Source organism: Podarcis melisellensis, assembly GCF_964234715.1.
Source record: "Podarcis melisellensis genome assembly, chromosome: 8".
Classification (NCBI taxonomy): domain Eukaryota; kingdom Metazoa; phylum Chordata; class Lepidosauria; order Squamata; family Lacertidae; genus Podarcis; species Podarcis melisellensis.
In genome coordinates, this window is record NC_138540.1 from 9,707,388 (window position 1) to 9,729,909 (window position 22,522).

General features: G+C 49.3%; 1 protein-coding gene across 1 annotated transcript in view; it reads left to right on the forward strand.

Moving 5' to 3' along the window:
• Positions 1 to 22,522, forward strand: part of WSCD2 (WSC domain containing 2) — an 82,794-nt gene that overhangs the window by 13,153 nt on the left and 47,119 nt on the right. The window contains exon 2 of the mRNA XM_081923246.1: positions 13,555 to 14,515. Coding sequence (XP_081779372.1) covers positions 14,134 to 14,515 — 382 coding nt within the window. The 5' untranslated portion in view covers positions 13,555 to 14,133. The remainder of the gene's footprint in view (positions 1 to 13,554; positions 14,516 to 22,522) is intronic.

A 22,522-nucleotide genomic window follows, 5' to 3' on the forward strand; every position in this document is an offset into this window, starting at 1 on the left:
CAACATGTCTGTCCCCTTAAAAAGGTAAAGGTATCCCTGACCGTTAGGTCCAGTCGCAGACGACTCTGGGGTTGCGCTCTCATCTCGCTCCATAGGCCGAGGGAGCCAGTGTTTGTCCGCAGACAGCTTCCGGGACTTGTGGCCAGCATGACTAAGCCACTTCTGGTGAACTAGAGCAGCACACGGAAATGCCATTTACCTTACTGTCAGAGCGGTACCTATTTATCTACTTGCACTTTGACGTGCTTTCGAACTGCTAGGTTGGCAGGAGCAGGACTGAGCAACAGGAGTTCACCCCGTCATGGGGATTCAAACCATCAACCTTCTGATCGGCAAGCCCTAGGCTCTGTCGTTTAGACCATGGCGCCACTTGCATCCCCTTCTGCCCCCTTAGCTATGCCCAAAAGGAGAGTCCACAGTGTCAATCTTATTAGAAATCAGCCTGAGTGCAAATCTGAGATCAGATCCACTGAACCTGGTGAAGCTTATTTCTGACTGCGCAGCTTCTGCTTGTTAAACAGAGGGTTGTATCAGTCAGGGATTCTTTAGCTGCATTGCAGGGGGTTGGACTAAAGATGAAAAGGTAAAGGCCCCCGGGACAGTTAAGTCCAGTCAAAGGCATCTATGGGGCTGCAGCGCTCATCTCGCTTTAAAGCCGAGGGAGCCGGCGGTGTCCACAGACAGCTTTCCAGGTCATGTGGCCAGCGTGACTAAACCACTTCTGGCACAACGGGACACTGACAGAAACCAGAGCACACGGAAACACCGCTTACCTTCCCACCCCAGTAGTACCTGTTTATCTACTTGCACTGGCGTGCTTTCAAACTGCTAGGTTGGCAGGAGCTGAGACAGAGCGACAAGAGCTCACCCTGTCGTGGGGATTTGAGCCGCTGACCTTCCGATCGGCAAGCCCAAGAGGTCCAGTGGTTTAGACCACAGCACCATCCTCATCCCTAGGGGGTCAGACTAGATGACCCCTGGGTTCCCTTTCCAACCCTACAACTCTGTGATATGATGATTCGTGCATGCAAAGTAGAATACAGAGGGGCAGTGATTTACCCGGCGCACTTGGAGCACAGTTTTCCTTTTGATCTGTAAGTAAATGCACAGCTGGTTAGCAATCAAGGTATCTTGGTCTGCGATGTTGGACTCTCCTTTGCCCGGCCGTTTTGTTCCACCAGAATATCACCTTGCAAGGGAAGAATGCAGCATTCTTAAGCACGCCAGGGGATGTTATTTCATGCTGAAACTAGCACCTATCGGAGTAACCCAATGCAGGCTTCTTCGTTCCCCAGGTGGCTAAGCAGCCTGCTTAACGAAGCAAGCAAGGGATTTGTTCTCAAAGATCCTGACCTCAGACCCTTTCTTGCCGAACACGGGGCTAATGTTGCTTCTCTTCCCAGTCCAGGCCCAACACAATTGATTTGAGAGAAAGGGAAAGAGGCAACACGGTTGAAGTGTATAAAAAGATGTGTGGTGTGGAGAAAGGGGACAGAGAAACATTTTTCTCCCTATCTACAGTTTGGATTTGATAGTCTGCTTTATCTCTACCCGAAGGAGTCTCAAAGCGGCTAACAATCTCCTTTCCCTTCCTCCCCCACAACAAACACTCTGTGAGGTGAGTGGGGCTGAGAGACTTCAGAGAAGTGTGACTGGCCCAAGGTCACCCAGCAGCTGCATGTGGAGGAGCGGGGAAGCGAACACAGTTCCCCAGATTACGAGTCCACCTCTCTTAACCACTACACCACATTGGCTCTCTATCTAGAGTTGGAAGGTTATTCCAGCCCCCTGCAACACAGGAATCACAGCTAAAGAATCCCTCTTTCATGACATGAGAACTCACGGCCATCTAATGAAGACAAATGTTGGGAGATTGAGGAGGAGAAAAGAAAGGACTTATGCACGCAGCACAGAGTTAAACTGCGGAACTCCCTCCCACAAGGAGGCAGCGAGTGCCACTAACCTGGAAGGCTTAAAAAAAGGATTGGACAAATTTCCGTGCGCTGCTCTGGTTCGCCAGAAGCGGCTTAGTCATGCTGGCCACATGACCCAGAAGCTGTATGCTGGCTCCCTTGGCCAGTAAAGCAAGATGAGTGATGCAACCCCAGAGTCGGCCATGACTGGACCTAATGGTCAGGGGTCCCTTTACACACACACACACACACACACACACACACACACACACACACACACAGGTATTTTTGTTGTCATTGGTTCTTTTTTTTTTAGAATTTAAGTTTTTGTTCTGTTTTTGATCCCTTTTCTGTTTTCATTTTGTTGTCTTGTATTCTTTTGTTTTCAAGTTGCATTCCGGTGCTGTGTGAATTTTATTCCCACTGAATCTTAGTCGCACTAGGATCTGCTGAGAAAGGGCGGTTTCAAAACTGACATACAAGCTAGGGATAACCGTGACTTTAAAGATGAATGGGAACCCTTTACCAAGTATTTGAAGACGCAACAAAGCAAACTGGACTCCTTGGCTGGCTTTGAAGAAACATTCACAAACTTTTTATTGATAATAATCAGCTAAATAGTTTGAGGATCCATACAACTTTGTAACATGCAGAAAACAGCAGTCTCGGAGAAACCAAAGACTGGAACTGAGGGAAGTCGGGGGAGTGGGGGTGGGTGGGTTTTGTGTGGGAGGGTGGGAGGAGGGAGGAAAAATGGGGGGGGGGGGGAATAAGGATGATATGTTTCTGGATAATATGTTTTGTTTTAATTTTGGATACGGTAATTTTTTTTTTTTTAAAAGAAATATTTCAAATCAAAGATGGCGGATTGACAGAAGACAGTTAAATAGTGCCTCCTATTATAACCATCCATTCTGTGCAGTAGAGATATCATGCTGATATCGATAAGGTCATGATGCTGGCATGAAACCAGTGGAGGTGCCCATTGCCTTCTGTGCTCAGCTTGTGTGCTCCCAGAAACATCTGCCAGGAGCTTGTTGGTTCTGTTCCCTGTGAATTTTGCTTTGATGCAGCAAGTCTCTTTGATTCTTGAAATCTAGGCAGCTTGCCAGACCAGGCCAAGAGTCTCTTACTATGCTGCCTAACGATCTCCAGCCTTTGGGAAGTGCTCTCAAAAGCAAAGCAGGAGGGGTGGTCCTCTCCTCCTGGTCTCCAGGATCTGGTTTGTTGACATCCAAGATTTGAGAGGACACTTGGCGGCCCGTCTGGTCCATCTCCTTGCTTGATCCCTGATGGACCGCTCTCCGGCCTGTAGACAAGAAGAGCCCACCAGCTCCTAAGACAGCCTGCCCCATCCTTGGACAGTTGCGTGGCGAGTTCCCGCCCCCTCCTCCAGTGGAAATAAAGACACATGACACAATTATTTAGGTTAATGGGCTAAAATTGGCCACAACTTTATTGGTTACAGGAATGAGCGGTATTGGCTTAGGCATTGGTCCTAACCGACTATCCGGCTTCAGCCATAGCTGTCAACTGTCCCTTATTTGGCGGGAAAGTCCCTTATCCCAGCGCCGTGTCCCGCTGCTGTCCCTTATTGATGATGTCCCTTAAATTTCCTGGGTTTCAAAGGAAGCAGCTCCTCTCCCTCCCTCCCTGCCGGCCAGGGAGGAGGGAGGCTCCAAGTGTGTTGCTTGGCTGCGTTGCTCACCCAATAAGGAGTCTGAGAACGACTGGGGGGGGTGGAGCTTGCATGCCTTGTGCCGATCAAATCGGCCGCGTTGCCTGGGGACTCGCCTTTGCTCAGCGCTTCCCAGCGGAGAGGAGACGGTGGTTTTCCTTGCTGCATCCCCTTTGCCAGGTTGCTGCACTGTGGGAACCACTGCTTGAGGCTTTGTTTGGCTGCTGGCTGGGCTTTCTGCCTTTGGCTCGGAGGGGCTCAGAAGTTGAACATACCTGTGTTCTGAAAATCCCTTATTTTGGCTGCTGGTCCCTTATTTTCAATTCTGTAAGCTGACAGCTATGGCTTCAGCCTGTTTGCTTGAAGTCCGGGAAGGGTTAACCACCAGTAGGGGGAGACCTGCTGATTCACATCAACTAGGCACTCCCCCCGGGGTCACTGCTCGGGGGCGTGCCTTAGGCCCTCACCTCCATAGGCTTTGGACAGGGCCACCCCCCCCCCCCAGAATCCTTTACCGGACTACCCTTCAATATTTGGGGGAGGTGATGGGTCTTCCTCCCCCCCCCCCCACATCGACATAACAATACCCCTACCAATGCTTAACCGCCAATGCCGAGGAAGTTGTGACGATTTGCTACGAGGTAGGCGAAAAACCAAGTGGCTGGTGCCAATTTGCCAAGTGGGAAAAATTCCTACCAGGCCCCTTAACGGCGACCAACCGGGGTCCATAGCAAAGTCATAAGGAAAACCTAAAGGGCGGGAGGGTGGGAAACCCAATGAGCTGCGGTGGCAAAAGAGGGAGATCCCCGGCTGCGCCAGTGTGATATAGCACAAGCCACGCCCCCCGGCCAGCCAATTGGCCGGGGGATGACGCGGCCGGGGATTCCCTCAATTGCGTGGAGGCTGAGAGCCAGTCCCCGCGCACGTGGAGGGGGCATGAAGCCCGCAACTGGTTTTCTTGGGAGGTTTCTCCTAATGCTTCATCAAATTCTGCTTTCCTGAAATTCCCACCCACTGCCTTCCTCTCCTGAGATCTGGAGCAACAAGGAACAAGCCTCCCCCGTCTTTCATGTGACGAAGGCTGTTGATATAGATGAAGGCAGCTCGGTCGTAACATTGGGAGAACTAAGAAATGGTGTTTGCAAGTCTGAGAGGGGTGGGATCAGGTCCTTTTGTAAGGGAATGCGCAAGGATTGAATCCCTCTGGTAGCCATAGAGTGACTTGCTTAAGATCACCTGATGAACTTAGTGACTTTGAAACTTGCCCGGCTTCCCAAAGCTTTTCTGTTTCCTCAAAAGGCCTTGGAGGTGAAGGTTCCTGTTCAGGAAAATGCAACATAGCCCCAGTTTCACGAGAGATGGAATCCTGTGCTTAATCTACTCCATGCAAAAGTTCTGCCTCGTTCTGTGCAGCTTTTGATTAAGGTCAGGAGACCTTTATCAGCCCAAGGGCCACATTCCCTCATGATGAACCTTTTGGGGGCCGTGTGTTTGTTTAAAATGTGGGCAGAGCAAAGGATGTGATCCTTATGTTTGTACAGTAGGCTGCACTTCATACTCGGCCCAGTATACCTGAAGGAGCGTCTCCACCCCCATCGTTCTACCCGGACACTGAGCTCCAGCTCTGAGGGCCTTCTGGCGGTTCCCTCATTGCGAGAAGCAAAGCTACAGGGAGGGCCTTCTCGGTGGTGGCACCCGCCCTGTGGAACGCCCTCCCATCAGATGTCAAGGAAATAAGCAACTACCTGACTTTTAGAAGACATCTGAAGCCAGCCCTGTTTAGGGAAGTTTTTAATCTCTGATGTTTTATTGTATTTTTAATATTCTGTTGGGAGCTGCCCAGAGTGGCTGGGGAGATCCAGCCAGATGGGTCGGGTGTTATTAGTATTATTATTATTAATAATATGTATGTATGTAAATGAGTTAAAAGTAGAAGTCAGCAAATGTGTCCCCTTTTTTGTTCTTCAAAATATGGCAACCCATCCTTTCCTCAGGCTAACATGCCCCTATTGGAGAAGGGCAGCTGCACAACAGAAAGGTTGCAGAGAAGCAAACTACCCATCTGAATAGCTGTAATTTACTCTCCAGACAAACTGCTTGAATGGCACATTGCCGGTCCACAGAACAAAAGCTAGCGCTTGGCTGAGGCCGGGCTGTAGCATTTAAAACAAAGGGAATTATGCAACCAGGCAAAACAAGAGGCGAGCGTTGCTTCAATACACTTCCTTCTGCTTCTCCTACTCTCAGGGGAGAGGGCTTGGGTGGGATTCTGAGTCTGAGATTTGGAGGGAGAAAATCCATCTAGCATCCTTCCTCACTGTGGGCAGCTGGAGGCCTTGGGGAACTCCCTGTCTCCCTCTCTCTCACACACGCCTGTTTGTGATCCCCAGGGAAGGGACCCTGCCTGGCACAGAGGCGTACCTTTGCGTCCTTGGCAAGGAGCTCCGTTGGTGCCACATACATCCCGTCTCTCCCAGAGCGGTGGAGGAGTGGCCTGGGGAGCGCATGGGTGGGCAGGCTCCTAGCCACTCCGAGACAGAGTGGAGAGGCATAATTTCACTCCCCACTCCCTGGTCCATACCTAACCAACCCCTGGGTATTGCCCTTGAGACTGTGCACGCTCTTGGGTTTCCTTCCTCCAGGAGAGCCAGTGATCTGAGAGTCTGTCATTTCTCTTGACCTGGTGGGCAGTCAGACGTAGAGGGCAGTTCACCCTGGGTGCCCTGTCTGGGGGGATGACAAGAAGGAACCCCACGGCGGCTCATGGCGGTGTGAGCAGCCATTGAGCCACTGCAGCCACATATAGAGGATCCTCCATTTGCGGCTGCAGCCACGAGCAGAGGGCGCTGGCGGCAAACCACTATGTACAGTACATGTGCGGCGTCGCATGCATGCGCTGTACGTAACGATGCCACACATGCGCTGTACATAGCGGTTTGTATGGACTCTCCGTTGCCGCTATAGCTGCATGTAGAGGATCCTCCGTTTGCGGCTGTAGCGGTGATGGAGGGATCCCGGCACTGTCTGTATGGTGCTGGAGTGGCGCTGCTGGCAAACCGCTATGTACAGCACATGTGCAGCGTTGCTACGTACGGCGTATGCGTCATACGTAGTGATGCCCCGCCCTGTGTGTCACGACGCCTTCGTTCACTCCTGTGTAGAGGCATTGCTGAGCCTGGGATCAGCCCATTCTTGATTTAGCACCAAACAAATGAAATACCGTGAAAATCCCTGAAGTAATCGACTAGAAATATTATCTTATGGAAATAAACTAAAGAATAAAAATCAAAAAGTTTAAGGAAAAAATTAGAAAAACCTAAAATTAAACAAAGACTTAACAGGATGCCGGCTACAAATCACGTTTCGCTGAACTATTCAGCTTCCTCGGAAGGAAATAGAAAAATCATAAACCTTAAATGACCAAAATTCAAAAAAAGGGGGTGATAGGGAGGGTGTTACAAATCAAATAAAATGGCCAGGGACTCCGCCGAGCCGATTTCTTTGTCACCTGCTTGCCCTTCCTGCTGACATGTTGCCCTCCGTCTCTAGCAAGGTGCCTAAAATTTGGGAGGAAGAGAAAGGGAAGGAAGAAGAAGAAGAGGAGGAGTTTGGATTTGATATCCCGCCTTTCACTCCCTTTAAGGAGTCTCAAAGCGGCTAACATTCTCCTTTCCCTTCCTCCCCCACAACAAACACTCTGTGAGGTGAGTGGGGCTGAGAGACTTCAAAGAAGTGTGACTGGCCCAAGGTCACCCAGCAGCTGCATGTGGAGGAGCGGAGACGCGAACCCGGTTCCCCAGATTACGAGACTACCACTCTTAACCACTACACCACACTGGCTCTCCAGAAGAATGTTAAAGCTGGTGGCCGCCGGGCACCCAAGTGGCAAGCCTCTGCGGACAGCTCGCGACAGCCCGTCCGGGGACCCTGAGCGCCTGCTCGCTTCAGTCCTGCGGTACCTTAAGACTTTGACGATAATTCCTCCATCAGATGTTGGGCAGGAGGGTTGGGGGTTGAGGTGGCACTCCGACCGATGGGAGGGCTCTTCCCCGGACTCAACTCTCGGGCCCTGGACTCTCGGCCTGGCGCCCCTGAGAGCCCGGCGCCTGGGTGCCCCACACCCCTAGTGCCTATGGGTAAGACGGCCCTGGCAGGGATCACAGCGAAGGAGTGAGAGCCAGCCACTTTTGGAGGAAGTTAATTCTCTGTAAATAATATTTATTAAAGTTTCAAAGAATTACAAAAAGAAAAAGGGAAAGAAAACAGAAAAAACAAAGTACAGAAAAATAAAAACAATTAAAAACAAATCAATCTTTACATGTCTTGTCTTTCATTTACTTGTTTCCCTGACCTCCTCACGCCTCCCTTTTTTGTATTCTAGTTCAATTAGTTACTACAGCAAATCCTTTCCATTTTTGCTTTTATCTTAATAATTTATCTTAATATATTGTAACTTGACATTCTCACCTATTCATAATCCAATTTTACCTACCGTAATTCTATAACATTACTGCTAAAACCACATAACTTCATTCCAGCATCCTTCTAACATTCCTTAATTTTACAATGTTTCTGTAAATAAACTTTAAATTTCTTCCAATCTTCTTCCACTGACTCTTCTCCCTGGTCTCGGATTCTGCCAGTCATTTCTGCCAGTTCCATGTACTCCATCAGCTTCATCTGCCATTCTTCCCGGGTGGGTAGATCTTGTGTCTTGAGGAAGTTCATTCTCTGGTTGCAAAGCAGCACTGACAGAGGAACGGGAGTGTGGAGGGAGTGGACCATCCCTGGCACCACTATCCCGGTAGGGTGCCATTTCGGGGCCCCCGACACATGCTGTGCACCCCCCTGTGCGCCGAGTGCCATGCCCTACAGGTGGCACGTCACGCCCCCAGAATGCAGGCCACGCCCCCGGGGTGTGTGTCACCCCCGGGGGCGCCAGCCATGCCCCCGCCTGCTCTCCACCCCCGGTAGCAGAACATGCAGTTTTGCCACTGCACAGCAGCAGAGAAAATCGCGAACTCCACATCCATGCAACTCCATGCACATCTGCCTGGCTCAGAGAAACCCCCGCAAAACCGAATCAAGCACTGCTCCATAGCAATTGTTGTTCTACAATTCCGTTCACCATATAGATGGGTTTAGGAAGCATTTCTGTGTCCTTCTGCTGTGCTGAAGAAGAATTCCACGAAACAGTGGGTATATCCGGAATCACTGGACGTCATAAAAGAAAGCTTTGTGGCTTGTTTTCTCCAGATAAGAATCTGACCCATTGCTTCTCTCAGAGACTTGCATAGCCCACAAAGACTTTCAGAGACCTATAAGACTTACGTTTATTTGGTTCTATGTTTTCAAGAGAATCCATCAAGAGTGCATATTTTGTGACTTTCAGAGATTTAGAAGATTTCTGTTTATTTGGTTTTGCAGAGAGTGCCAATTTCATATTGTTCAATGTTCTGTATAGATTATATAAAGAGTTTATATTGACATTGCATTGTTGTACTTGGTCACTTTGGATATTACTGATATTTGTTTGCAACACAGGGGTTTAAGTGTTTGGTTACTCAGAGAAACCCCTGGCAGAGTCCTCCCCAACTTTCTGCGTAGGTTGAAGTGGAAGATTCTAGAACGCCAGTTAGCTATCCCCCCTCCCTCTTGGAACAATGAAAGGGCCCTGAAGTTGGTCGCAATAAACTTCCCGCTTCAGAGAGCAAGATGTGTTTGAATAATTACAAGAGGAAGCAGAATTAAAACATTTATTTATACTCCATGCCGTCTACACCAGCGATATTTTAAACTTAATCATCTCAAGACAGATGGTGGAACATTTGGGCCTATTAAATTAATGGCATTCAATGTTCTCCATTTATTTTCTTCTCGGTTATTTTTGGACATTTGTCATATTTTTTTCTTTTCTTTTTTTGTGGTGGGAAACAAATGAATAAAGGTAAGCAATGGCTATGCCCAGAGCGGGGGTCCACCACTACAAATGTCAGAGTCTCCTCCATGGAACACAGAAAAAAATGTTACTAATTATGCATTTATTTAGGACATTTCACAACATTGGGAGTATCCATTGTACTGTCACAATGGTGACAACAACCCCGTAAGGTTGTTGTTGTTTAGTCGTTTAGTTGTGTCTGACTCTTTGTGACCCCATGGACCAGAGCACGCCAGGCACTCCTGTCTTCCACTGCCTCCCGCAGTTTGGTCAAACTCCTGCTGGTAGCTTTGAGTACACTGTCCAACCATCTCTTCCTCTGTCCTCCCCTTCTCCTTGTGTCCTCCATCTCTCCCAACATCAGGGTCTTTTCCAGGGAGTCTTCTCTTCTCATGAGGTGGCCAAAGTATTGGAGCCTCAGCTTCACAATCTGTCCTTCCAGTGAGCACTCAGGGCTGATTTCCTTCAGAATGGATAGGTTTGATCTTCTTGCAGTCCACGGGACTCTCAAGAGTCTCCTCCAGCACCAGAATTCAAAAGCATCAATTCTTCTGCGATCAGCCTTCTTTATGGTCCAGCTTTCACTTCCATACATGACTACTGGGAAAACCATAGCTTTAACTATACGGACCTTGGTTGGCAAGGTGATATCTCTGCTTTTTAAGATGCTGTCTAGGTTTGCCATCGCCTTTCTCCCAAGGAGCTGTCGTCTTTTAATTTCGTGACTGCTTTCACCATCTGCAGTGATCATGGAGCCCAAGAAAGTAAAATCTCTCACTGCCTCTGGCATCCCCAGCCCCTCTGGGCAGCTTCCAACAAAATATTAAAATACAGTAATGCATCAAACATTAAAAGCTTCCCTAAACAGGGCTGCCTTCAGATGTCTTCTAAAAGATATAAATTCAACAGGTGCTGCTATTCCCTGCAGGGTGATGCAGAGATAGGGAAAGCTGCATCTGTGGAATTTCTGCCTGAAAAGTTGTTTGAGGACAGGGAATGGTAGATTTCAAGGATGGAAAAAGAGCCTCCTGTTGATTTCTTGAGTCCTTGAGACAGTTGCTGTGTTTCATGTGGAAAGAAAAAGCTGTCTGTTGTCTGGGTGTGTTTTTCCCCCTTTCCCAGATGAGCTGCGGAATCCATATTGGCCTTTTAAATTCTGGCAGTGGTGAACTTTAATTTTCAGTTTGGGTGTTTGCAGGGAAATTGCAGGGAGGCCCAACACAAGCGGACCCCTTCACAGTCTTTGTGGTATCAAAATGCTTCCCCACCATCTCCCTCCATCCTGTGTGTCTGTATTTAAGAGTGAAATGAGTCACAGTTGGTTAAACAGCTCTTTGAGGTGTAAAAACTAAAACTTCTTTTCACATACACACCAAAGAGTTGCTTTTTCCATTCAATAAACATTTCTGGGGTGAAGCAGCCCAGAACAGAGTAAACTTTACTTCCACCTCTGCAATTTGTTTTGTCGCGGATCAAAATACCCATAATAAGCGTGGACCAAATAGAAATCTTCTCCCACATGTGGAAGGGCTTGCAAACAGAAATGGGAGAATTGGCCTGACAGCTTGAAAAGTTACGTAGAAATCCTGAAAGGAGGAATGTAACAAATGGTGAAAATATGCAGCGCTTTTTTTCTGTGGGGACGCATGCACCTAAACATGTTGTGAATCTTTTGTCCATTTACTGTATTTATTTCCCTCGATTTGAACTATAGAATGGTGATTTTCTTGAGTCAAAATGAGAGTACAGTGGTACATACGCTTCAGGTTACAGACTCCTCTAACCCAGAAATAGTGCTTCAGGTTAAGAACTTTGCTTCAGGATGAGAACAGAAATCGTGCTCTGGCAGCACGGCAGCAGCAGGAGGCCCCATTAGCTAAAGTGGTGCTTCAGGTTAAGAACAGTTTCAGGATAAGAACGGATGTCCGGAACGAATTAAGTACTTAACCTGAGGTACCACTGTACGCCTAAACATTTTTTTTTTAGAAAAAAAGCACTGAAAATACAGTGGTACCTCAGGTTAAGTACTTAATTCATTCCGGAGGTCCGTACTTAACCTGAAACTGTTCTTAACCTGAAGCACCACTTTAACTAATGAGGCCTCGGCTCCGCCAGAGCACGATTTCTGTTCTCATCCTGAAGCAAGGTTCTTAACCCGAGGTAATATTTCTGGGTTAACGGAGTCTGTAACCTGAAGCGTCTGTAACCTAAGGTACCACTGTATGGATAATCTGGCTAATGGGATAATCCCGTCTCTCAAGGAGTACGGGTTTGAGGGTTTGAGCCAAGGTCTCTACAGTCCAGGTTCATTTTATTGTGAGTGGCACCTGTCTGTCTCGAGAGACAATGGCGTGCACCTCTGGGGGTGAAGCCAAACTGCTGTCGGCAGCACCTGGAGCACAAGCCTGAGCAGTGTATATGGAAGTTCTGGGTTGCCCAGGTGACAGAGGCAGAGGAAGGGCTGTGTGGTGGGTGCTGACAGCCCCGGGCGTCACCACTGAAGGGGGTGACAAAATGCCGGGTGGTAATGGGACACGGGTGGCGCTGTGAGTTAAACCACAGAGCCTAGGGCTTGCCGATCAGAAGGTCAGCGGTTCGAATCCCCGTGATGGGTGAGCCCCCGTTGTTCGGTCCCTGCTCCTGGCAACCTAGCAGTTTGAAAGCACCTCAAAGTGCAAGTAGATAAAGAGGTACCACTCTGGCGGGAAGGTAAACACCTTTTCCGTATGCTGCTCTGGTTTGCCAGAAGCAGTTTAGTCATGCTGGCCACATGACCCGGAAGCTGAACGCCGGCTCCCTCGTCCAATAAAGCGAGATGAGCGCCGCAACCCCAGAGTTGTCTGTGACTGAACTTAATGGTCAGGGGTCCCTTTACCTTTACCTTACTCACCACGGGGCCTGCAGCGCACCCGAGCCACGCATCTCTCCTGAGAGTGATGTGGTGGCTTGGGCGCACGCAGGATCTGCGCTGCCCAAACGGTCCTCCCACTGCCACCCCCTGTACTCCATATGCAGACTTTTCATTCCTTCATTCCAGAATATATAAAGGTAAAAGGTAAAGGACCCCTGGACCACTGGTGGAGGAAGGGGGTGCGGTGGGGGTGGTCTGTCCCGGGTGTCATTGACATTGCCGGGGCCCCCTGGGATTCTTGTGGCGTGTGGTGTCCCCCTGGGCCGCTCACCGTGGGTGCCACTGTGGACAGCTAGTCCACCTCTGCCCTGGACAGCTAAGTCCAGTCAAAGGCGACTACAGGGTTGCAGCGCTCATCTCGCTTTCAGGCTGAGGGAGCCGGTGTTCGTCCACAGACAGCTTTCCGGGTCATGTGGCCAGCAGGACTAAACTGCTTCTGGCACAATGGAACACCGTGACAGAACCAGAGTGCAAGGAAATGCAGTTTACCTTCCTGCCACAGCAGTACTTGCCGCTACACATTCAAAAGACTACCTGAGCAATGAATGGGGGTATCAAGAGCACCCCAGAATGAGAGTTCAGGGCCCAATCCTGAGACCTGGGGGGGGGGGGTAAACTGGGAGGGGAGGGAGGGTAGGAGGGTAGTGGGGATTAAATTATGGGGGTTTAATGAGGAGGGGCAAGACCATGTGTGCCACCTGGAGTTCCTCAGAGAAGAAGGTGGGATTTAAACATAGTAAATCAAGAAAACAAACAAATCAATCGCATGTTGTCCCAGGAGGCCTTTCTTTCTCCTAGCCCAACTCACTTCTGTTATGAGAACTCTTGTGGGGAAAATTCAGGCAATGGAGTCTGCGAGCAAAAGCTTCCCCTTTACCTGCACGATCCTTTTGATGCCAACATGACACAGGTATACTCCCAATTTTATGTGTAGCTTGGCCTTGTGAGGGGAAGAAAAACAGGCAACAGAACCCAGGAGCTCCAGAGATGAATATGGTTGAAGTTCACTGTTTCATATAATAAGCAGCCACTCGCTGGTTTCCAGCCTCCAGCGTACAATTCATCCTCCTGCTCTCTCTTCCTGACACGTTTTCTCCTCTTTGAATTCCAGGTAGAGCGTTCTCGTTTGGATGCTGAGCGGAGGTTTGTTTCGCAAAGTTCCCAGCCGTTCCTTTATTCCTAGGAAGTCCCTGGATATGTCTCCTGAAAGGGGAGTCCCTCCTGCCTCTTCTGTTTGAGGTGTGACGTCAAAACAACCCATCCCATCAGCAAAGGGAATCCAGTCGGCTTTCAGAACACATCACTCTCCCAAACATGATCCCTCCGTCGATGGAATCTCTGGGCCAGATTCTGAGGGGATGTGAAGGGGAGGCGCCAACAGAAAACGATGCTTTGAGAAAGCACCACCTTATCTTAGAGCAAGACTAATATCTAAAATAAGACAATACACCTTTCCTTTCCAAGTCTAGGCCTAGGAGACTATTAGAATTGTGGGGTGTTTGGGGCACCTAATATGTCAAAATGCCGCATTTGAGCCATTGACAATAGCACACCGTCTCCCTTCCGGTTTGGCCTTTGACATCCACCACAATTTTTTCCGCCTGCTTGGGAATTCCTGGGCAAGCTCAAAGCTGGAGCCTTTCTGCGCGTTGCGGATTTGTGCCCAGTCGAGGAACGTAATGAAACCGGTATGGCCAAGCTCCTGCTAAAGTTCCAGCGGTATTTTCGGCGGAAACCCATCCGCTTCTTCACCTTGATTGCCCTCTACCTGACGGCTGGGAGTTTGGTGTTCCTCCATGCTAGCTTCACCGGAGAGGTGAGAGTCACGGAGAATGTGCCCAGGGCCAATGATGGCCCCGGAAATGGGATGGAAGCCCAGTCTTTGGTGACGCTACAACTTGGCCGGGAGTTTAAAGAGACACCGGAATCATTGACCGTGGCCCGGAGGTATGGATCTTGGTTTAAAAGCCCTTCCAAAGATACAGCGGTGAGGAGCAAGATAGGGGACTACGGCGGGACTTGGAGTAGAGCCCTCAAGGGCAGGAACGTACGAGAGAAGGAAGAAGACAGAGGTAACATCTCCTTTGAGCGGTTATATGGGAGGCAAATGAAAGCTTTTGGTTTGGAATGGAACATAAATGTTTTGCAGGGTTTTCTGAAATCCAGCCTCTTTTCCTACCCTGTTTGTTTGTTTGTTTTTCCAAATGTCTACTACGTCAAATGGGACACGGGTGGCGCTGTGGGTTAAACCATAGTGCCTAGGACTTGCCAATCAGAAGGTTGGCGGTTCGAATCCCCGTGACGAAGTGAGCTCCCGTTGCTCGGTCCCTGCTCCTGCCAACACAGACGTTCGAAGGCACGTCAAAGTGCAAGTAGATAAATAGGTACTGCTCCGGCGGGAAGGTAAACGGTGTTTCCGTGCGCTGCTCTGGTTCGCCAGAAGCGGCTTAGTCATGCTGGCCACATGACCCAGAAGCTGTACGCCAGCTCCCTCGGCCAATAAAGCGAGATGAGCGCCGCAACCCCAGAGTCGGTCATGACTGGACCTAATGGTCAGGGGTCCCTTTACCTTTACCTTTACTACGTCAAATATTCCCCTGGTTTGAATTTGGGGTCAAAAATAATGATTGTCAAACGTTCAGAATCTGAAATTCAATTCTGTCTCCTGCTTTTGTTCCATTCTTCTGCTTGCTGCTTCCTCCTTCTCCCTGGTTGGGTGATCCCGACCAATCAGGGATCACAGTGCAGCCCATTCCAGCCAATCAGGAAGCCCAGCAAATAAATATATCAATGTTTTGTTGTTTCTTTCTTTATTTTACTTTCATAATTTATTTCAATATGTTTATAAACGACCCATGTTGGTCCTTTCTGGCCTGAAAATAGGGGGAAGTGTGGATAATAAAATAAGAAGAAAAAGAATTAGAATAAAAATTTGAAAAGAAGAAGCAAGCAGTAACCTGGTTATAATTTTTGCTTGTTGTAGTTGACTGGGGGAGTGGCTGTTTACACAACTGAATTAGGCTGCATTCACAAAGCAATTTATTCTGCTTTCATGACATTTCACTAACTCTGAGTTTCTGCATTTCATTTGAGCTTTCACGGGACATAGAAACTTCTTCCAGAAATATAGCAGAATATGGTGCAAGTTTAATGCTTATTTCCATATAATTTGCTTCCAGAAAAAAAGGCTTATAAGCAATATGGAAATGAGCGCTGAACTTGCTCTGTGCTCCTTATATTTCTGGAAGTGGCTTTTCCATCGTATGAAAGCTCAGATATAATGCTGAAATCAACAGTTATGGAAATGTCGTGAAAATGGAATAAGCGGTCATGCAAATACAGCCTTAGTGAATTGGATGATTTTCTGATACTATGAAAAGAAATCATAGTAAGCTCCCCTCTACAAGGTCAGGACATTGGTCTTTGTAGCCCAGAACGGTCTACTCAGTGATGGAATTCTCTCCCCATGGTGTGGATTTTAAAGCAGGTTACAGTAAGCCACACGCTTTCAAATTGCATCTTCTTAAATAAGACTGCCCCTCCCCCATAGCTGTCAACTTACAGATTTGAAAATAAGGGACCGGCGGCCTCGAAAATAAGGGATCAGCAGCCAAAATAAGGGATTTTCAGAACACAGGTAAGTTCGACTTCTGAGCCCCTCAGAGCCAAAGGCAGAAAGCCCAGCCAGCAGCCAAACAAAGCCTCAAGCGGTGGTTCCCACAGCGCAGCAACCCGGCAAAGGGGATGCAGCAAGGAAAACCACCGTCACCTCTCCGCTGGGAAGCGCTGAGCAAAGGCGAGTCCCCAGGCAACGCGGCCGATTTGATCGGCACAAGGCATGCCAGCTCCACCCCCAAGTCATTCTTAGACTCCTTATTGGGTGAGCAACGCAGCCAAGCAATACAGTTGGAGCCTCCCTCCTCCCTGGACGGCAGGGAGGGAGGGAGAGGAGCTGCTTCCTTTGAAACGCAGGAAATTTAAGGGACATCATCAATAAGGGACAGCAGCGGGACCCGGCGCTGGGATAAGGGACTTTCCCGCCAAATAAGGGACGGTTGACAGCTATGCCCCCCCCGATCTGTTTTTTTAAAAATCACTGTTAAATGTGGCAGCCCTCGTCAGCTTTGATTATTTTTATACATTATTTTATATTTATTTTTACTGGGAACCACCTTGGGTGGGCTAGTGCCCCAAAAGGTGGCCTAGAAACAATTTCATAAGAAAATAGAAATCACAATATTTGTTCTCCAAAAGCATCCATTAACATGTGCCGATGAATTCTTTTAAAAACCAAATCAATTGCAAATGAATGTGGACATTAAGAGAACCAAACTTAAGACTGAAAAACACTCTGTCCACCTCTGCTCCTTGCTCCCACAGAATTTGCCACCTGAGGCAAGTGCCTCACTCTGCCTAAGGGCAGGGCCGGCCCCGAGTGTTGGGGGTGGCTGGAGGGCCTTGTTTTCCTCTTCGAAGAGTCAGATGCGGGGCTGATTTGGCTCAGATCAGGTGTTCTTCAAAGCCAGAAGCCCAGGCATCATCACATCCCTTTCATTTTGCTCCGCTGATGGTGTCTTTTGACTGGTGACTTATGGGGACTGTCTGGAGAGCACTTAGTGCCTTGAAGGCCTCATTTACTCTACCTGACAGGTTGCTTATATTTTTGGAGAGGAGAGGATGCCGCCGTGCCGCTGCTTCATTATTTACAAAGTAGAAGGGCAGCCCAGAGCCTCCTCTGTCATTCCGATGCCATAGTCCCCAAAACCCTTGTTAATATGTCGTAAGCAAAATGTGGGGACAGGGGGAAGCTTTTTCTCCCTATCTCACAACCCCAGAACATCTGAGGAACCTGAATGTTGGAAGATCTAGGACTTTAATAATAATAATAATAATAATAATAATAATAATAATAATAATAATAATATATTTATATCCCGCCCTCCCCAGCCGAAGCCGGGTTCAGAGCCGCTAACAACAATAAAAGTAACACAGCATTCTAAAATCAACTCATTCTAAAATCAATTCAGAATCAAATTAATGGCAACCATTGGGCTAGAGTTCTGTGAGGATTACCAAAGGAGGGAGGTCAGACTGTGCCTTGGCCAAAGGCCTGGTGGAACAGCTCTGTCTTGCAGGCCCTGCGGAAAGATGTCAAGTCCCGCAGGGCCCTAGTCTCTTGGGACAGAGCGTTCCACCAGATTGGGGCTGCGGCCGAAAAAGCCCTGGCTCTGGTTGAGGCCAGCCTAACCTCCCTGTGGACCTCCAAGATGTTTTTGTTTGAAGACCATAAGGTCCTCCGTGGGACATACCAGGAGAGGCGGTCCCGTAGGTACGAGGGTCCTAGGCCGTATAAGGACTTCTGCACACAGCTCAGAGTTAAACCCTGGAACTCCCTGCCACAGGAGGCAGGGATGACCACCAAACTAGATGGCTTTCAAAGAGGATTGGACAAATTCATGGAGGAGGAGAAGGCTACCGAGGACCACTAGCCAGGATGACTTGGTTCTGCCTCCCCAACCAGGAGCAGAAAGTGCTCTTCTACTTGGGTCACGCTTGTGGGTTTCCATTTGGGGCAGGATGCTGGACTAGATGGGTCACTGGCCTGTTCCAGCAGGCTCTCCTCCTCAAATCATAGAATTATAGTTGGAAGGGACCACAAGGGTCATCTAGTCCAACCCCCTGCAACGAGGGAATATTTTGCCCAAAGTGGGGTTTGGACCCAAAACCCTGAGATCAAGAGTGTCATGTTCTATCAAACTGAGCTATCCTAAAAATAAAAAAAAATTGCATGGTTCCCATACAGGACTCGAACCCAGACCACCTGGGTGAAAACCAGGAATCCTAACTGCTGGGTCTTATGTTCTTATAATTTGCAAAGGAGAGGGCTATCGATGGCCACCAGGCAATGGTGGCTACGCTCTGCTTCCACAGTCAGTGATGCTTCTCAATGCCAGTTGTGTCCGTCCCCCCCGGAAGAAGGCGTGGGTGGCTGCTGGGAGATGGGATGCTCATGCTGCAGCATTTTGTTGCAGTTCTGATTTGTCGAAGAGTCCACCCTCTTTCCTTTCCCTGCGTGTTGTTGTTTAGTCGTTTAGTCATGTCCGACTCTTCGTGACCCCCTGGACCAGAGCACAACAGGCACTCCTGTCTTCCACTGCCTCCCGCAGTTTGGTAAAACTCAGGCTGGTAGCTTCAAGAACACTGTCCAACCATCTCGTCCTCTGTCGTCCCCTTCTCTTTGTGCCCTCAATCTTTCCCAACATCAGGGTCTTTTCCAGGGAGTCTTCTCTTCTCATGAGGTGGACAAAGTATTGGAGCCTCAGCTTCAGGATCTGTCCTCCCAGTGAGCACTCAGGGCTGATTTCCTTCAGAATGGATAGGTTTGATCTTCTTGCAGTCCATGGGGCTCTCAAGAGTCTCCTCCAGCACCAGAATTCAAAAGCATCAATTCTTCGGCGATCAGCCTTCTTTATGGTCCAGCTCTCACTTTCCCTGCGTAAGACCTTGCAGAAAAGCTTGTTACATCCTGATGTTATCTTCTCAGGAATTCTCCAGTTGCCTCTTGATTTGCTTCCCTCATTTGAAGTCGCCAGGGCACCACTTTCCAACGCCAGCTCCCCTCCAAACCGAAACAGTGGCGCCATTTCCCTCCTCCTCCTCACGAGCTTTTGGCTTGGTTGCCATGCTCTGTGAACAAAGGAGAGGGGGCTGGACCCGTTTGGGGGAACATATTTGGCCGGGCTCATTAGTTTAATTTGAAATGACAATCAGAGAATCTCTACCAGATGGTGAGTGAGGACTCAACTGTCAGTGGCGGCACAGTCGGCCATCGCGTTCCCAGCCATATGCAAGGTGTCTGCAACAATTAACCTCCGCTAGGACGGCTCCTAATTCCTAATGATGGTGACAGCGATTGGCCTTGGGAAATAATGGCGTCACTCGACGTGGGTGAGCAGTGTCTGTCGCTGACACACGCCCCTCCGTTGACTCTCGTAAAAAGGTGGGCGAGGAGATGCAAATCGTTCCCCCATTCAACGCAACAGCTTCCCCTTTCTAGACGGCTGTGTTTGTAGGGCTGCGTCGAAAGGCAGCTCCAACTGTGCTCCTCTGCAAGAGTCTCCAAAGAGGCTGCCAATGGGCGCCCCTCTGGCCCACCATGCTCTTCTCACAGTGGGCAAGAAGATGCTCCAAAGGGAAACTAGTGAGCAGGACCTGAGCAAAAGAGCAACTCTCCCTGGTTTCCGGGGCGTAGCGTGGGTTGCAGGCACCCGGGGCAGGACAAGTGTTGCAACCTCCGGTAGACTGGCCAGTGGAATCTCTGCTTGCATTCTAGCCCCAACCTGGGAGCAGAGAAACATGAAACCAGCGGCGCCAGTGTGTTACCTCACCGTCCTGTCCTTGCAGCTAGGTGCTCTGCACAATGCATGCGGCAATAATAATAATAATAATAATAATAATAATTTACTCTGCCCATCTGGCTGGGCTTCCCCAGCCACTCTGGGTGGCTTCCCAAAAATATTAAAATACTGCAATACATCAAACACTAAAAGCTTCCCTAAACAGGGCTGCCTTCAGATGTCTTCTAAAAGTCTGGTAGTTGTTATTCTCTTTGACATCTGGTGGGAGGGCGTTCCACAGGGAGGGCGCCACTACTGAGAAGGCCCTCTGCCTGGTTCCCCGTAACTTGGCTTCTTGCAGTGAGGGAACCGCCAGAAGGCCCTTGTCACTGGACCTCAGTGTCCAGGTAGAACGATGGGGGTGAAGACGCTCCTTCAGGTATACTGGGCCAAGGCCTTTTAGGGCTTTAAAGGTCAGCACCAAGACTTTGAATTGTGATTGGAAACGTACTGGGAGCCAATGTAGGTCTTTCAAGACCGGTGTTATATTGTCTCGGCGGCCGCCCCCAGTCACCAGTCTGGCTGCCGCATTCTGGATTAGTTGTAGTTTCCGGGTCACCTTCAAAGGTAGCCCCACGTAGAGCGCATTGCAGTAGTCCAAGAGGGAGATAACCCAAACGCTTTCCCACCTTCCTCTCCCTCCCTCCCTCCTCAGTGGATGGCGATGGCGGCCTCCTTCTCCTTCTTGGCTAGCCTAGGGGTGAGGCATGCAGAGGTGTCCCTTTGCTGGCCACGAGGAAAAGGAGTCACTGCAGCAGCAAAGGCCCAGCCTGGGCATGGATTGCCTGCATGTGGCTCCAGCCTCAATGAGGAAGCCTGTCATGGGGGCGCCTTGTTTTCCCCCTCAGAAATCTGTGGTCGGGGCCATGCCCCCCTGCCCCTCATGCTATGCCACTGGTGGGTTCCCACAACTGGCACAGATCCTCCAAGTGTCCCTGTTTTCCAGGGACAGTCCCAGATTTACAGAAGCCGTGCCGGTTTCTGATTTGATCCCCAGATCTCCCACTTTTGCTTCTTGTTGTTGTTTAGTCGTTTAGTCGTGTCCGACTCTTCGTGACCCCCTGGACCAGAGCACGCCAGGCACTCCTGTCTTCCACTGCCTCCCGCAGATTGGTCAGACTCACTTTTCCTTAGGACATCCCTATTTCCATCGGAGAAATGTTGGAGGGTATGGAATTTTTGACACCCGAGCCAATAGATAAGTAACGATGAAACCTTTAGAAGACATCTGAAGGCAGCTCTGTATAGGGAAGTTTTTGTTAAAAATGTTTAATGTTGTATTATGTTTTTATATATGTTGGAAGCTTCCCAGAGTGACTGGGGCAACCCCATTGGATGGGTTGGGTACAATTATTATTATTATTATTATTATTATTATTATTATTAGGTAAAGAGACCCCTGACCATTAAGTCCAGTCGGAGACGACTCTGGGGTTGCAGCACTCACTTTACAGGCCAAGGGAGGCGGTGTTTGTCCGCAGACAGCTTCTGGGTCATGTGGCCAGCATGACTAAGCCGCTTCTGGCAAACCAGAGCAGCACACAGAAACGCCGTTTACCTTCCCGCCAGAGCGGTACCTATTTATCTACTTGCACTTTGACGTGCTTTCGAACTGCTAGGTTGGCAGGAGCAGGGACCGAGCAATGGGAGCTCACCCCGTCGCGGGGATTCGAACCGCCGACCTTCTGATCGGCAAGCCCTAGGCTCTGTTGTTTAGACCACAGCACTACCCGCAGCCCATTATTATTTAAGACACCCCTATTTTTAATGCAGAAATGTTGGCCGGAATGCTGGTGTTCAGAAGCATTAAAGCCTCCGACTGTAGAGGCAGAGCACAGCCGTTGCGGCTAGTAGCATTTTGGCTCTCCGTACTTCCACCCGCCAACGCGGGTGGCGCTGTGGGTAAAAGCCTCAGTGCCTAGGACTTGCCGATCGAAAGGTTGGCGGTTTGAATCCCCGCGGCGGGGTGTGCTCCCGTCGCTCGGTCCCAGCGCCTGCCAACCTAGCAGTTTGAAAGCACCCCGGGTGCAAGTAGATAAATAGGGACCGCTTACCAGCGGGAAGGTAAACGGCGTTTCCGTGTGCTGCGCTGGCTCGCCAGATGCAGCTTGTCACGCTGGCCACATGACCTGGAAGTGTCTGCGGACAGCGCTGGCTCCCGGCCTCTAGAGCGAGATGAGCGCACAACCCTAGAGTCTGGCAAGACTGGCCCGTACGGGCAGGGGTACCTTTACCTCCATACTATCACCTCAGTGTTTTTCTTCATGGACATATGTGTGTCAGTAACACAGAGCGACGAGGGAATTGAACTGAAAGTGGTAGCACACTGTGAATGCTCCCATTCCAGCATTAATTTCAGAAGCTCTCCTGCTTTAGGTCAAAATTCGAGAGGAGGAGAGAATAAAAGAAAGGCGGTGGGAATGGAAGGGGATGGAATCTCTCCCTTGTAGCCATTTTGTGCATCCTAGGGCTCTGGTTCAGCTCAGAGGCTAGGCAAAAGCCTTCCCGGGTGAGGTGTCTTTTAAGGAGAGATTTTTGCGGAAGGGACTTGCCTGTTTTTTTTGAAAAAAACGGAGTGGCTAGAGATTTCTTTCTTTTTCCTTTCGGGAGCACGGATGCAGAATGAACACCCAGCATGTTTTCCTCACAGAGCCTGATGGCTTGTAAATCAAAGCATCGTCA